This window comes from Bubalus bubalis, chromosome 15 (genome assembly GCF_019923935.1).
Source record: "Bubalus bubalis isolate 160015118507 breed Murrah chromosome 15, NDDB_SH_1, whole genome shotgun sequence".
In the NCBI taxonomy this organism is placed as follows: Eukaryota; Metazoa; Chordata; class Mammalia; order Artiodactyla; family Bovidae; genus Bubalus; species Bubalus bubalis.
Window position 1 is genome coordinate 12,631,760 of NC_059171.1, and position 14,292 is coordinate 12,646,051.

At 38.5% G+C, this 14,292-nt stretch overlaps 1 protein-coding gene across 4 annotated transcripts in view; it reads left to right on the plus strand.

The window, feature by feature from the left end:
* Positions 1 to 14,292, plus strand: part of ESRP1 (epithelial splicing regulatory protein 1) — a 58,238-nt gene that overhangs the window by 41,100 nt on the left and 2,846 nt on the right. For 2 of the 4 annotated variants that reach the window (XM_006076269.4, XM_006076270.4), the window contains exons 14-15: positions 3,095 to 3,245; positions 6,379 to 6,488. The exons of 1 other annotated variant lie outside the window; for it this stretch is intronic. In XM_006076269.4, the coding sequence (XP_006076331.1) occupies positions 3,095 to 3,245; positions 6,379 to 6,453 (226 nt within the window). In that variant the 3' untranslated portion in view covers positions 6,454 to 6,488. The remainder of the gene's footprint in view (positions 1 to 3,094; positions 3,246 to 6,378; positions 6,489 to 14,292) is intronic. One more of the 4 variants, XM_006076271.4, reaches the window with a different exon arrangement.

The window sequence follows — 14,292 nt, forward strand, 5'->3', positions numbered from 1 at the left end:
AAAAATTTTTTAAGTTTTGGTGGGTTTTGTTTCTGGCCATGCCACATAGTAAAAGCATGGATTCCTAACCATTGGATCACCAGAAGAAAAAAGTCAAAGTAGAAAGTGTTAGTTGCTCAGTCATGTCTGACTGTTTGTGACCCCTTGGTATGTCCATGGAATTCTCCAGGCCAGAATACTGGAGTAGGTAGCCTTTCCCTTCTCCAGGGGATCTTCCCAACCCAGGGATCGAACCCAGGTCTCCTGCATTGCAGGCAGATTCTTTATCATCTGAACTACCAGGGACTAATTCCCCAAAAGTTTTAAATTTTGATGCAGTTCAACTTATCTATTTCTTCTTTTCTCACTTATACTTTTGTCATATAGAATGCAAGGTCATGAAAATGTATTACTACATATTCTTATAAGAGTTTTGTTGTGTTAGCTCTTGTACTTAGGTGTATTATCCATCTTGAATTAGTTTTTTATACAGAGTAAGGTAGAAGTCTAAATTCATCCTTTTGCATGTGAACATTTCACTGTTCAGCACCATTTACTGAAAAGAGTTATTTTCTCATCAAATTGTCTTAGAACTCTTGTCAAAAATCAGTTGACCAGGGACTTCCATTGAGTCCTATGGTTGACTCCATGCTTTCATTGCTGAGGGCCTTGGGTTCCATCCCTGATCTGGGAATTGGGATCCCATGGGCAAACAAACAAGTAAATAAATTGACCATAAATGTAAGAGTTTATTTCTGGCCTCTCAAATTCTATTCCATTGATCTTTGCCTACCGTTATGGAGGTACCACACCAAAATTACTGTAGTTTTATAGTAAAATTTTTAGGAAATTCAAAATACTTTTCTCTTTTTCAAGAAAGTTTGGCTGTTCTTGGTCATTTGTAATTCCATATATGTTTTAGCTTCAGTTTTGTTGATGTCTGGGGGAAAAAAAAAGAATATGATAGCTATTGCATCAAATCTATATGATTTAGAGTATTCCCATTTTAACAAAATTAAATTGTCTGTTTATGAACATGGACTGTCTTTCCATTTATTTAGATGACTTCTATTTTTTAACATTGTTTCATAGTTTTTAGTGTGTAAGTCTTGCTGTTCCTTTGTCACTTTTTTTGTAATATTTTGTTCTTTTAATGCTGTTGTGAATGATTGCTTTCCTTATTTCATTTTTGGGTTGTTCATTGTAGTGTATGTATATATGTGAAAGTCGATCAGTCGTGTCCGACTCTTTGCAACCCCATAGACTGTATATATAGTCCACGGAATTTTCCAGGCCAGAATACTGGAGTGGGTAGCCTTTCCCTTCTCTAGGGCAACCCAGGGATTGAACCCAGGTCTCCCATATTGCAGGTGGATTCTTTACCAGCTGAGCCACAAGGGAAGCCCTATTGTAGTATACAGAAATGTAATTGATTTATTTTGTGCATTGATCTTATATTTCTAACCTTGCTGCTTTGAATGAATGCTGCCTGTATGGGGGGAAGCATTGAGCTAGGAGTTAAGAAGTCTGGGTAGTTCTTTGGTTTTGTGAAGAGCTAACTGGTTGTGTGACCTTCAGGAAATTATTTAACTCTTAGTTTCCGTTTCTACCTCTGTGAAAACAAGAAGGTGTGGCTGAATGATGGCTAAAGTCCCTCTCAGCCCTAAAGATCAGCATTCCCTCTCTGCTCTCACAGTTATACATGGATTGACTTTTGGTCTCTAAACAGACTCTTCTTGGAGAGAGTTGTAAAAATCTCTCCAAGTAACTCAAATATGCAGATGAGTTGAGAATTACTGTTTTAGAGACTTAGATTATGGGCAGCTTGATGTCAGATAATATTTTCAGGCTTCCATATTTTAGATATGATGAAATGGAAGAATGGGGATGGAAATAGCAAGAGTGAGAATAATAACAGAACAACAAATTACTGCGTTTTATGGTTTGTGGAGTATTTCGATACGTTAAGTCATTGATGCTGAAGGACAATTCTGTGAAACTAGGAAATGTTTTCATTCCCATTTAAGAAACGATAAAATTAAGTGACTTGTTCAGGGTTACTGTGCTAATAAAATGGAGGCTAGGATTGGATTCACCATCTGGTATCACTCCTGTTAACTCATCAGTTAGGATTATGCAGGCTAGATAATCTCAAAAATTTTTAGTCCCTTTCATTATGTTTACTTGTCTTTGAAGTGGATAATTACCTACTTAGAATGATTTGTGTTAATAATCTAAAGCTGTGGATCTTTAGTGCTCTTTTAAGCTAATGACTTATAAAAAAATCCCTATGCATATATGAGTATCGAGCAACTAATTGTGAAAAACAGATTGGTATGGGACATGATGAAACTAATTTCATAATATGGTAATCACTTGAGTTACTACATAAAGAATGATTAGTTATTCATGTGGCTTGTGTTTCTTGGCGGTAATTGTTGCAGATGCACTAAAAGGACCCACCATCAATTTCCCCTCATGTTAATGGTGGTTAATGTAATTTGTTACGCATCCCTTCCAGTTTACCAATACACACTTTTTTTTTTTTTTTTTTCCAGTTCAGTTGGAAGAAATAACTCATGGGTGCTATAGCACTTTGCTCTCACATTGTTCTGTACTTAACTGTGTTGTGCATTTGCTGTATACAGGGATAGAACTGTGTGTTCTTTGGAGCAATCATTTTGTATACCTTTTGGTCTCTGGCTATGGTTTCTGTTATTCCTTTGTGTTCATGACTTTTCTTGCCTTAGTATTCCTGGTAACTAGCCAGTTAATCATCAATGAGCTGGGCTTTGGAAGTGGTGCTTTGTGGTTGAGTGGCTGCAGAAGTTTCCTTCTCTCCTTCCTTCTCTAAGAATCTCGGACAGAACCGGATCTTTGGGGACACCCTGCATTTAACTCCGCATTAACTCTTCTGTCTTTCTTTCCAACTTTGGGCTTTTGTAGAAACGGGGGACAGAATAGCTGTGGTGTACTTACCTGCCTTGGGAGAGAGAACTGAGAATTCTAAGAAAGGTCACCTTGAGAAAGTGTTTCTTTAAGTAACTATTGTGTTTAGAGTAAATATTAGACATTGTCTGTTTCTATTGGTTCATTGTGCTTTCTCTCCCTTTAGCCCCCCAGGTTCGCCCAATAGTCTTGGCTACTTCCCTACAGCTGCTAATCTTAGCGGTGTCCCTCCACAGCCTGGCACGGTGGTCAGAATGCAGGGCCTGGCCTACAATACTGGAGTTAAGGAAATTCTTAACTTCTTCCAAGGTTACCAGGTCAGTACCTTGAAGAAGAAAAATACTCAGTGCCCTTATTACTTAAGCTGATGTGCCTAAAGAATGCAGCTAGGATATTCTCTGAAACTCATGTGTACAAACGCTTTTAAATAGATTTGCTTTATGAAGAACCAGAGTTGGGGGATTCGTTATCTGAGTGCTTACTTCAAACTCATCCCTTTGGAAGGATTAGGGCTCTTCCATGCTATTTTAATTACTTCCACTTAATCTTACGTGCTTTTCTTTTTCTCTCTTTCAGTTGGGCTACTTTGAGAAAGCTGTTTATGCACACAGTGGTGTGGGTCTTTCCATCTAGAATAAGATTGGCTAAGAAGGAATTTTCTTCAAAGTCAAATTGTTGACTAATGAAAAAATAGAGAGTTTGAGTATTTAAAAAGTAGTCTGAGTCCTTTCTGCCTGGTATGGAAGAAACAAGGGTGACTCAATGAATCTTTAGATGGTAACTCTTTTGAAAAGAGCTGTAGGAAGTGTTTCTTTTATGATAACTAATGAAACTGATTTTTACTCTTTTCCATTTTTCTAACGCTACCTGTGTCCATCAGTTGTTCTTTGATTTTTGATAAGAGCTCGTTAAAAACAAGCAAAGTCTTCTCATTCTCATCTCACCTGAGAGGATACTTTTCCTTCTTAAATCACATGGTTAGACCCAAACTCCTTCTTGCCTACAATGTCTAAAAATCAGTATCTTGCAGTCTTTACTTGCACTAAAAGCAAAAATGGTCTTTCCTCTTGGAGCTGAGCCTTGCTTGAGTCGTTAGTTGAGAAGCACTTGTAGGCCTAATCATCAAGTCCTGAAGCGTTAACCGTACAACACGGTAAGGGTGTTGTCCGCAGACACAGTTATACTCGCACTCCTAGAATAGGTTTACAAGGTTGGTATCCATGAACCATGGAGTCGCAAAGAGTTGGACATGACTTGGCGACTGAACAACAACAACAAATCCATAAATTGTGGAGGATTGTGGAGCTCAGCTAAAGCAATGTCAGTGGGGATGCCCCAAACCTACCAAGTTACCATCATGGGATATTTTTTGACAATTGAAGAAAATCTATGTCTGATAGTGAAAGACTGAATGAAATTGGACAAAAGTTATGTTTTGTTCCTGCTTGGCTTAGCACATTCTTTGAAGACATAAGCTATTTTTCAGAGATCAGCAGATACTTTGCTTCTTCCCTACCTGTTGGAATCCTTTGGAATGGTAAATAATTACTTCCCAAACTTCGTATCTGATTCACTAGATTACGAAGAGAGAATTTTACCAATGGCTATTGAAAAGATAAAATCACATGGAAAATACATTTGAGTTTTGTGTTTTCTCCCATGATTTTCCAGTTGTTTTGACTAATTTTTATTACATTCAAACTGAATAGCATTAAGTGGTCATACATATAAACTGTATGAAAGTAAACGAAACTGCTCTTCTTACGGGTATTTATTAAACCACAAACACATAATGGTAGTTATTTCTAGATTTATGGCTAAAAGATTTACAGGCTTCAAAATTAAGATAAACTACTACAGATTGAAGTTTTTATCTTCTAGTAGCCTCTAGGGAATTATTCAGTGTTGGAGCAGACCTAGTATAATCAGAAGCAAAAAGATTCTGCAAAGCTATTTTGTCTCAAGGCATTTGCCTTCATTTCTGAAGTGCTTGGAATTTATGAACTGGATAGATAAATTAGGATTACATAGGAACCTCAGTTATCTAATTCAGCATATCAAATTATTCTTGAATAGTTTTAAGGTAGTTAAAATGCATACATTCAAAATCTTTTGTATATAATCTAATTTCATGTCACTCTTACATAAAAGTTTGTATTTTCTGCTGTCTTTAAGAGTCCTTGCCTTCTTATTCTTTTTGCCTGTTCTCAGTTATTTTAGTAATGGCCACTCAAAAAAGCTCTAGTTCTTTTAGATATGTCTTTATCACAAAATAAAAAAATCAATGGATGACTTTTAAAAAAAAATTGTTCTGAAGTGTAATCTTTATGTCTGTCTTTATATATGGGGCCTTTATTGCTGTTGCTTATTTATTGGGAGGTTTTCATTTGATTTCTGGTTACTTGAAATTTATCCTACATAATTACATAATTTATTTATGTAGGTAATAATACCAAATCCTTGGTAATAATTGTTTGAATGAATGAATGAAATCTCTTTATGGTTTCTGATTCTGTCTTTTAAAACATACATATATATATAATAATGGCATATGTCATTTTTATAAATGTTACTTTTAATTTTTAGATGTATGGTTCCCCTTTCCTCAGCAAAATTCTTTCTATAAAACTACTCCCACTTAATTTTTCCTTATTTGATTTGGGATTGAAGGGGCTGGAAAGGGCTGATTTACAAAGAGAAGAATTGTGATACTAAAGCAAGATGCAGGATATAGGTTCTGCTATCAAATCTGCATTTTTGTAAATTAACCTGAGTGAGGCCCATTTTGATAAATGAAATTAATAGAATGAGAATTTATGAAGGCAAACTACTATAAAAATATTAGTGATGAGGATATCATTCTGTTCGTGGAAATAAATCTTTGTCTTTACTTTAGTTGATGGACCTCTTATTCTGAAATGGGCTCTTAGGTATCCTTATATTAGTCCTTTAACTTTTTCATTTGCCCTTTGCATTAACCTTTCCTGTCAGTGGCTTTGCATTTTCAATAGTGCAAATTTTTTTTTTCTCCTCCAAGTACTGACTTTAATCATTATCTCTTTGGGCCACTTACTGCTTTTAACTTGCTGCACTGCTGAGAGAACTAGATTGATATTACAAATATAGCTAATGCTTGTGGTGTCATGGAAACTGTATTGTTAACAAGATCTGAATTGTTTGGTAATGTTGTGGTACTCCGTTCTTTTTCTGTCTGCATGTTCATCTAACTCTCCGCTTAGAAGAGATTTTTATGATATTTAGACATGTTAAGTAAGAAACGATTTGAGATTCACAGTTACGTAGATGGCTTGTATCAGCGTTAACTTGTTTCCTATGGTTTTAATGTCCTGTATATAATTCAGTTGGTAGAACTATTCAGTTGAAATACTAACTGTCTGTAGTGATAGTTTGTCCATCTTTTGATCCTGTTTGTTTTAACTTGCATTTTAGTATGCAACCGAGGATGGACTTGTACACACAAGTGACCAGGCCAGGACTCTATCCAAAGAATGGGTTTGTATTTAAGGGCCCCAGCAGTTAGATCATCCTCAGAAAAGAAGGTAAGGCTCCATGCTGTGGAAGTTAAATTATAAAGGGCCTAACAGAGAGATCAAGAATCTTGATGTTTTTTAAGTCAGGTGGGACTTCTCTTCCCTTTATGTGATATAAGAAATGACAGAAATCTTGGAAGGAATGGAGACTGAAGTTAAGATTGTCGTCTAAGTGTAGTATCTAAGCAATATATATGGAAACGGTTGTATGTTATTTTGGCATAGGGAAAACTTTTCCATTTGGAAATTATTTTAAAGTATACAGTTAAATGATATTTAGTGTATTTGCAATATTGTGCGACCACTATTTCTGTCTAGTTCCAAAACATTTTTATCAACTCTGAAAGAAAATCCCACATTAAGCAATAGCTCCCAGTTTTCCCTCGCAATAGACCCAGGCAACCAATCTACTTCATTTCACATGTTTTTGAGGTTTATCCATGTTATAGTATGTATCAGTACTTCATTCCTATTTTTGTGACTGATTAATATTCCATTGTATCAAGTCAGAATTAATATTCTGGCTCGATGGACATGAGTTTCAGCAAGCTCCAAGAGTTGGTGATGGACAGGGAAGCCTGGCATGCTGCAGTCCATGAGGTCACAAAAAGTCAGACACTACTGAGTGAACTGAATATTCCATTGTATGGCTATATGAGATTTTTTTTTCCCCCCATATATCTATTGATGGGCTTATGGGCTGATTCCACCTTCTGGGTATTGTAAATAGTGCTGATATGAATAATTATGTACAAATATTTGAATATTTTAAATTATTTTGGGTGTATATTTAGGAATAGAAACATTGAGTCATATGATAACTCTATTAAGTTGGTTATACTTTTTTTCCTAGTTTCTCTTTTCTAAAGTTGTGGTAAAATAATATATAACATAATATGATTTTAATCATTTTTAAGTGTACAGTTCATGGCATTAAGTACATCCACATTGTTTGCAACATCTAGCTCCTGAACTTTTTACCTTCTCATGCTGAACTCTAAATAACATTAAACATAATCTCTTATTCCTCTTTCCCTAGCTCCCTGGAAACCATTATTCTCTTTTATGTTTCTGTGCATTTGACTATTGTAGTTACCTTATAAATGGAATAACACAGTATTTGTTCTTTCATGGCTGACTTATTTCACTTAGCCTAATGTTTTTTAAAGTTCATCTGGGTATACTTTTAAATATGCCTCATTCCAAAATGATTGCAAGGTTTTTGTTGCGTCTTCCTCCTCTTCTAAAACTAAACCTAGAGGAAAAGGATTCTGATAGCTTTTTGAATAATTTTTTCTCCCTACTAATTCAGTTCAGTTCAGTCGCTCAGTCGTGTCCGATTCTTTGCAACCCCATGAATCCCAGCACGCCAGGACTCCCTATCACCAACTCCCAGAGTTCACTCAAACTCATGTGCATCGAGTCGGTGATGTCATCCAGCCTTCTCATCCTCTGTCATCCCCTTCTCCTCCTGCCCCCAATCCCTCCCAGCATCAGAGTCTTTTCTAATGAGTCAACTCTTCGCATGAGGTGGCCAAAGTATTGGAGTTTCAGCTTCAGCATCAGTTCTTCCAATGAACACCCAGGACTGATCTCCTTTAGGATGGACTGGTTGGATCTCCTTGCAGTCCAAGGGACTCTCAAGAGTCTTCTCCAACACCACAGTTCAAAAGCATCAATTCTTCAGTGCTCAGCTTTCTTCACAGTCCAACTCTCACATCCATACGTGACCACTGGAAAAACCATAGCCTTGACTAGATGGACCTTTGTTGGCAAAGTAATGTCTCTGCTTTTGGATACTCTATCTAGGTTGGACATAACTTTCCTTCCAAGGAGTAAGCATCTTTTAACTTCATGGCTGCAGTCACCATCTGCAGTGATTTTGGAGCCCCCCAAAAATAAAGTCTGACACTGTTTCCACTGTTTCCCCATCTATTTCCCATGAAGTGATGGGACCAGATGCCATGATCTTCGTTTTCTGAATGTTGAGCTTTAAGCCAACTTATTCACTCTCCTCTTTCACTTTCATCAAGAGGCTTTTGAGTTCCTCTTCACTTTCTGCCATAAGGGTGGTGTCATCTGCATATCTGAGGTTATTGATATTTCTCCCGGCAATCTTGATTCCAGCTTGTGCTTCTTCCAGCCCAGCGTTTCTCATGATGTATTCTGCATATAAGTTAAATTAACCTTCCCTTAAAAAATATTAACATTGTGTGTGAATCTCCTTAAAAGAGCTAGTTATAAGGAAGGACATGGTCAGGAATTGGTGCGGCTTCTTTTTTTTTTTTTTTTGTTTTGTTTTTTTAATTGGGTTACTGACATTGGTTTGTTGGCATGTCATTTTCAAATTTTTTGGTAACCATTTTCATGGCCAAGGACTATGTGGGCTTCAATCACATGGATTCTAAATTAGAAAAAAATGTTGTCATTGCAGTGTTGTGTTTGAGAAAATGACAGTTGGGGGTCTTAGTCTATCGCTCTGAAGTTGTAGAAGCCCCAGTTCTGGATTGGAAGTGTTGATTCTCTGCCATTTTCAGTGAGGTTTCAAGATGCTATCAAAGGGCCCACATCCATGGTAATGTGAATGAATTTTCTGGTCCACAGCCCAGCCCACTGTGCGTTTTCTAGCACATGGTGATGAGAGCACTTCAGGTGTTCTTTGTTCATCTCCCTGATGCTGCCTGTGAACTTGACAAGCATACTGTGCACAAAATACGTTTTTGAATAAGGAATGACTAGAATTGGGGAATTCTCTGGTTGTCTAATGGTTAGGGCTTGGCACTTTCACTGCCAGAACCCAAATTCGATCCCTGATCAGAGAGCTAGATCCCAGAAGCCTCACGACCAGAAAAAAACTGACTAGAAGTGTGACGTTTTGAAATATCCTAAATTGACTATGACCATTACTCAGCACCTCTAATTCTATCCTGCTACTGCTAAGTCACTTCAGTTGTTTCCGACCCCATAGACGGCAGCCCACCAGGCTCCCTTGCCCCCGGGATTCTCCAGGCAAGAACACTGGAGTGGGTTGCCATTTCCTTCTCCAAATTCTATCCTAACGTTTGTATATTTGGGGTCATGGTAGGATAACAAATCAGGTCCTTTGTTAAAATCCAGGCTTTTGCATTTAACATCAGATTAATCTGCCTTTATATTGAGGATTTTTAAAAACTCACATGGAGTACTGTATGAAATACTTGGCATAAATTATCTCATTTAATTATATCAACAACCTTAGGAAGTAAGGATTATAAAAATATTTGTGCTCCTTGTAAAGAATTTGAAACATATAGACAGTTACAAGGAAATCAGTAATCATCCCACCGTCTAGAAATAGCTACAGTGAATGATTCTTTTCAAGTTCTTTTTTTATATGCCCTCTAGGAATTTTGAACCTGTTTCTTTCCCCTTAACCTTTTACTGTGACTGTATATTTGTATATTTTTCTCCTCATCCACATGCATATTAAATTCATTATCATTAGTCATCTTTGACACCAATAGAGTGGCTTGTGCTCTGAGAGCACTTTTATATCTGCAGTCTCATTGGAGTTTCAACACAGCCCTGTGAGGGCTCAGGACATGTACCTTGGCCCCATTTGTCAGAGGAGATGAAATCCAGAGGGATTAGACAATTTTCACAAGTCATACAACTAGTGACCAAGCTGATCAAAGACCCACAGCTTCCAGCTTCACTCTTGGTGCTCTTTGGGCAAATGAGAGCACAGCAGTAAGTGTTTGCATTGAACTGAACAGTGATGCAGAATGTCTACATCCTGATTCCTGGAACCCATGTCTTTTGCCTTACCTACCAAAAGATATAAATTAAGGATCTCGAGAGGAGGAGTTTATTTTGGATTACCTGGGTGGACCCTAAGTGCGATTATAAGAAAGAAACAGACAGAGATCAGGTAGACACATGAGAGAGGAGGTGGAGGTGTAACTACGAGAGATTACAATCAGGTGGATGCAAGGCACGGAACACCTGTAGCCAGCAAAACTTGGAAGAGGCCAAAAGTAGATTTTTTCCTGCACCCTACCCTCTGGAGGGTGTGTGGCCTGGCTGACACCTTCATTTCTGACCTCTGGCCTCCAGAATTGTTAAGAATAAATTTCCCCTTGTTTTAAGTAACCAGTTTGTGGTAATTTGTTACAGTAGCCACAGGAAACTAGTATGTTGCTGTAAAAATTCACTGAAAGAACAATGTCACTGCTGGTTATAGAATCAGATAAAGGTAACCAAAGCCCATGGTGAGGTCTGGTAAAGAAGTCACACTGTCTGTCTTTTCCTGTAGCCTTGTCATCTCAAAGGAGCCTATATTTGCAGACTGCCCCCCAAAAGATAATGCCTGCTTTTTTGGTCCTAGGAAACCCCTAAGGACAGCTCACAGGCTATTAAAGATGCGCAAGGGGCACTTCAGAGAAGGAGGTTGTGATGACTGGCTGGGAAAATGCCTCCTCACATGGCCAGAGTTCTTGTCACCCCAACTTTCACTGTGAGCTCCAAGTCTCAGACTCTTAGGATCTCAAAGGGCAGGGTCAGCTCATAAATTTAAATTTGTCAACAAGTGCTCCCTAACTATATTTACAACTACATTTTGCATACATAAGGAGATGATAATTCTTTAGAGGGGACAGTTCCCTTCTCTGTAAAAATTGGGGAAAAAAGAACCTCTACATATGTAACATTTTTGGGTGTTAAGAATCAGGTGGATTAATGAGTATAAAGTTAAACAAACTAAGGTTCTTTCTGTATACAAGTACCTATTTTGTTGCTATGATCACAATAATCATTACAGGGGCAGACTACTGTCTACATTGCAGACGTATTCAGGTTTTACCAGTGTTTTCGTTAATGTCCTTTTTCTACTCCAGGATCCAGTCTAAGATTTCACATTTAGCTGGTTGTCTCTTTGGTGTCCTCTGGCCTGTGTTAGTGTCTCAGTCTTAGGTTGTTTTCTTGACCTTGACAGTTCTGCTTTATACTGCTCTTGAAGTCTTGTGGGCTGTCCTTTAGTTGGATTTAATTTTTTTCTTGTGGTTAGACTGGGGTAGTAGGTTTTAAGAAAGAGTATATGGAAGTGAAGATCCCCTCTCATGAAGTTTTGTGGTGACCTCCCTGGTGGTATCAATTTTGATCTCTTGGTAAATGGCTTCATCCATTCAGGCTGTCTTAACACAGTTCTGTGGACTTGGCTGGCTTATAAACGACAAACACTTAGTCTCTTACAGGGTTCTGAAAGCTGAAAAGTCCAAGATTAAGTGCTTCTAGTTTCCTTCTGTGTGTGTGTGTGTGTGTGAAAAGTTTTGTCTGTATACAAGGTATTTTTGGAAGCTCTTGTAATATATTAAGCCTGGTATTATCACAGCACCTAAGTTTTATGGAAAACAAAACAAATCTCAATGTAGCCCTCATTTGAATAGGTGTGTTTTTTCTCTTGTTTTGGCTACACTGGGTCTTTGTTGCTGTACTCGGGCTTTCTCTGGTTGCAGTGATTAGAGGCTACTTTCCAGACTTCACATTTCGGTGGCTTCCCTTGTGCTGAGCGCAGGCTGCGTGCGCTCAGGCCTCAGCAGTTGCGGTGGTAAAGCCAGCAGGAGGCGCTGGCGGGCGGTGGCTGCGGCACATGGGCTCAGTCGCCCCGCAGCGTGTGGGATCTTCTGCAGCAGGGATCGAACCTGCGTCTCCTGCTTCACCTGGTGAATTCTTAACCATGGGGCCTCCAGGAAGTCCTGAAGGGTATTTTTTTTTATTCTCGGTCTCTTAAATGTATAGTTTGGATTACTTTGTGGATTGAAAAAAAAAGTTGTTTTTTTCTTTTGGATCAACATAGTGGCTAATGTTTTAGTTTCTGGCCCCCAAATTCAAGATATCTTTTGAATAAAAAGAGCATCTTTGAAAATTGGACAAAACTTCTCTCTTCCTCCTCCAACTAGGATTATAAAAATGGGCCAGAATGACAAATATTGATTCTTTTGACTCAACTGACAAACAGCCTTTCTTTGATTAAAGAATTTGAGTTACGGGTTTTATTTTATCTTAAAGGAAGAAGAAACTGTTCTTCTGTCCTAATAAAAGATCCCAACTATGAATTATACTTTTCAGAAGAGAGATGTCAAAATTACTGGGAGGAAATGAAATATTACAACTACACACAGACCCCTACATACGAACAAGTTCTGTTCCGAGAGTACTTTTTTTTAAATCCAGTTTGTTAGTAAGTCCAACAAAGTTAGCCTAGATACCCAACTAACACAATTAGCTATATAGTACGGTACTGTAATAGGCTTATAATGCTTTTCACACAAATAATACATAAAAAACAAACATGAGAAATAAAACATTTTCCATCTTACCACACAGTGCCTTGGAAAGTACAGCAGTACAGTAGGGCAGCTGGCACACGGGCTGGCGTGGAGTGAGCAGACAAGGGCAGCTCCTGACCAGAGGAGGGACGGGAGGTGGGGCAGCTGAAAGGCCGGCGGCAATAGGAGACGCAGGGCAAGCTGCAGCTTCCCTCGTACACCTGATGCTGATGGCACAGGATCTGGTTCTTTGCTGGATTAACTTCTGTCTACCCTGTTGAAAAAAACGATCCAGCGACGTCTGGGTAGTAGCTGTTTTTTCTTGTCATAGATGACACAGTGGCACTGGATCGCATTCTGAATGGCTGCTGCAAACTCCCCTGCTGTGCCTCAAAGACTAACGGTGCCTCCTCAAATAAACAAAATCCCCTGGCCACCTCCTGCGTCATGAATCTCTTCAGTTCTCTGTTTACCTCTTCCCTCTTTTCTCTCTTTGTCCTTTCTCTGGGCTTCCAGTGCCATCAGGTCTCTAACACACGTTTGCATCTTTGAAAGTTTGCAACTTGAAGGTTCGTATGTGGGGGACTCACTGTAATCAGAGTTACAGGCATTTTTTTCTTTTTAAGGGGTGTAGGTTCATTCCATAGGACATGACACCAGTTGGTGAAACCAGATATCTTAAAAGAATTCTTTGTAAATGTACATAGAACTTTTAATGACAACTTAGTGCAAAATACAGCATTATATGTTTTGACGCAGATCTTACTAGAAAGGAAAGACAAATACGCAGTTGTACCTTAAAAATTGTCTTTGCATACGAGTGTTTGCTTTTATGCAGCTATAGGGGAATATGAAACATTTTCTCCTTATCTGTCTGAGATTTTCTTTGTTGTTGTTGTTGACAGCTAGGAATCTACAGTTGCATTGCTAAATTCTAAAATTCCATTGGATACCATGGGGATTAAAAGGCAGGTCTGAGAAAGTTAAGCTTTTAATTTTTTCAGAACTTGTCCACATTTTCACAAAACATGAAGGTATAACTTTCAGCATCTACAGTAATTTCCTACTGGAATACTAGTAGTCTGGGCTGAGAATGAGGAAGGTGGAATTCATTGACTCTGATAACAGACAGGTCCATAGTTGACCAACTTGGCTGCATCCAAGGCCTCACTCTCAGCCCAACTCTCTTTGTGCCACACTTGCAGCAAATCATGGCTGGCCACCATTCCATTGCCAAGTCCAGAGGAAGCCAGGGCTTAAGTGTCACTGGCCTCACCTTAAGTCCCTCTCTGAAACCATTGTGGCCAAGGACACACAGGACTCTAATGGGCTATATCTGGGTCACTTGTTGGGCTCAGTGGTAAAGTTGCCTCTTTATGGCCTTGAGATTGGGGGCGGGGCAGTCGTTTAAGGAAAATCAGGTGCTATGGCCAAAAGATAGACAAAATAGATATTGGACAACAGTAATAATGTCGGGTCATTGATAGAGATTTTCTTATCCAAATTTA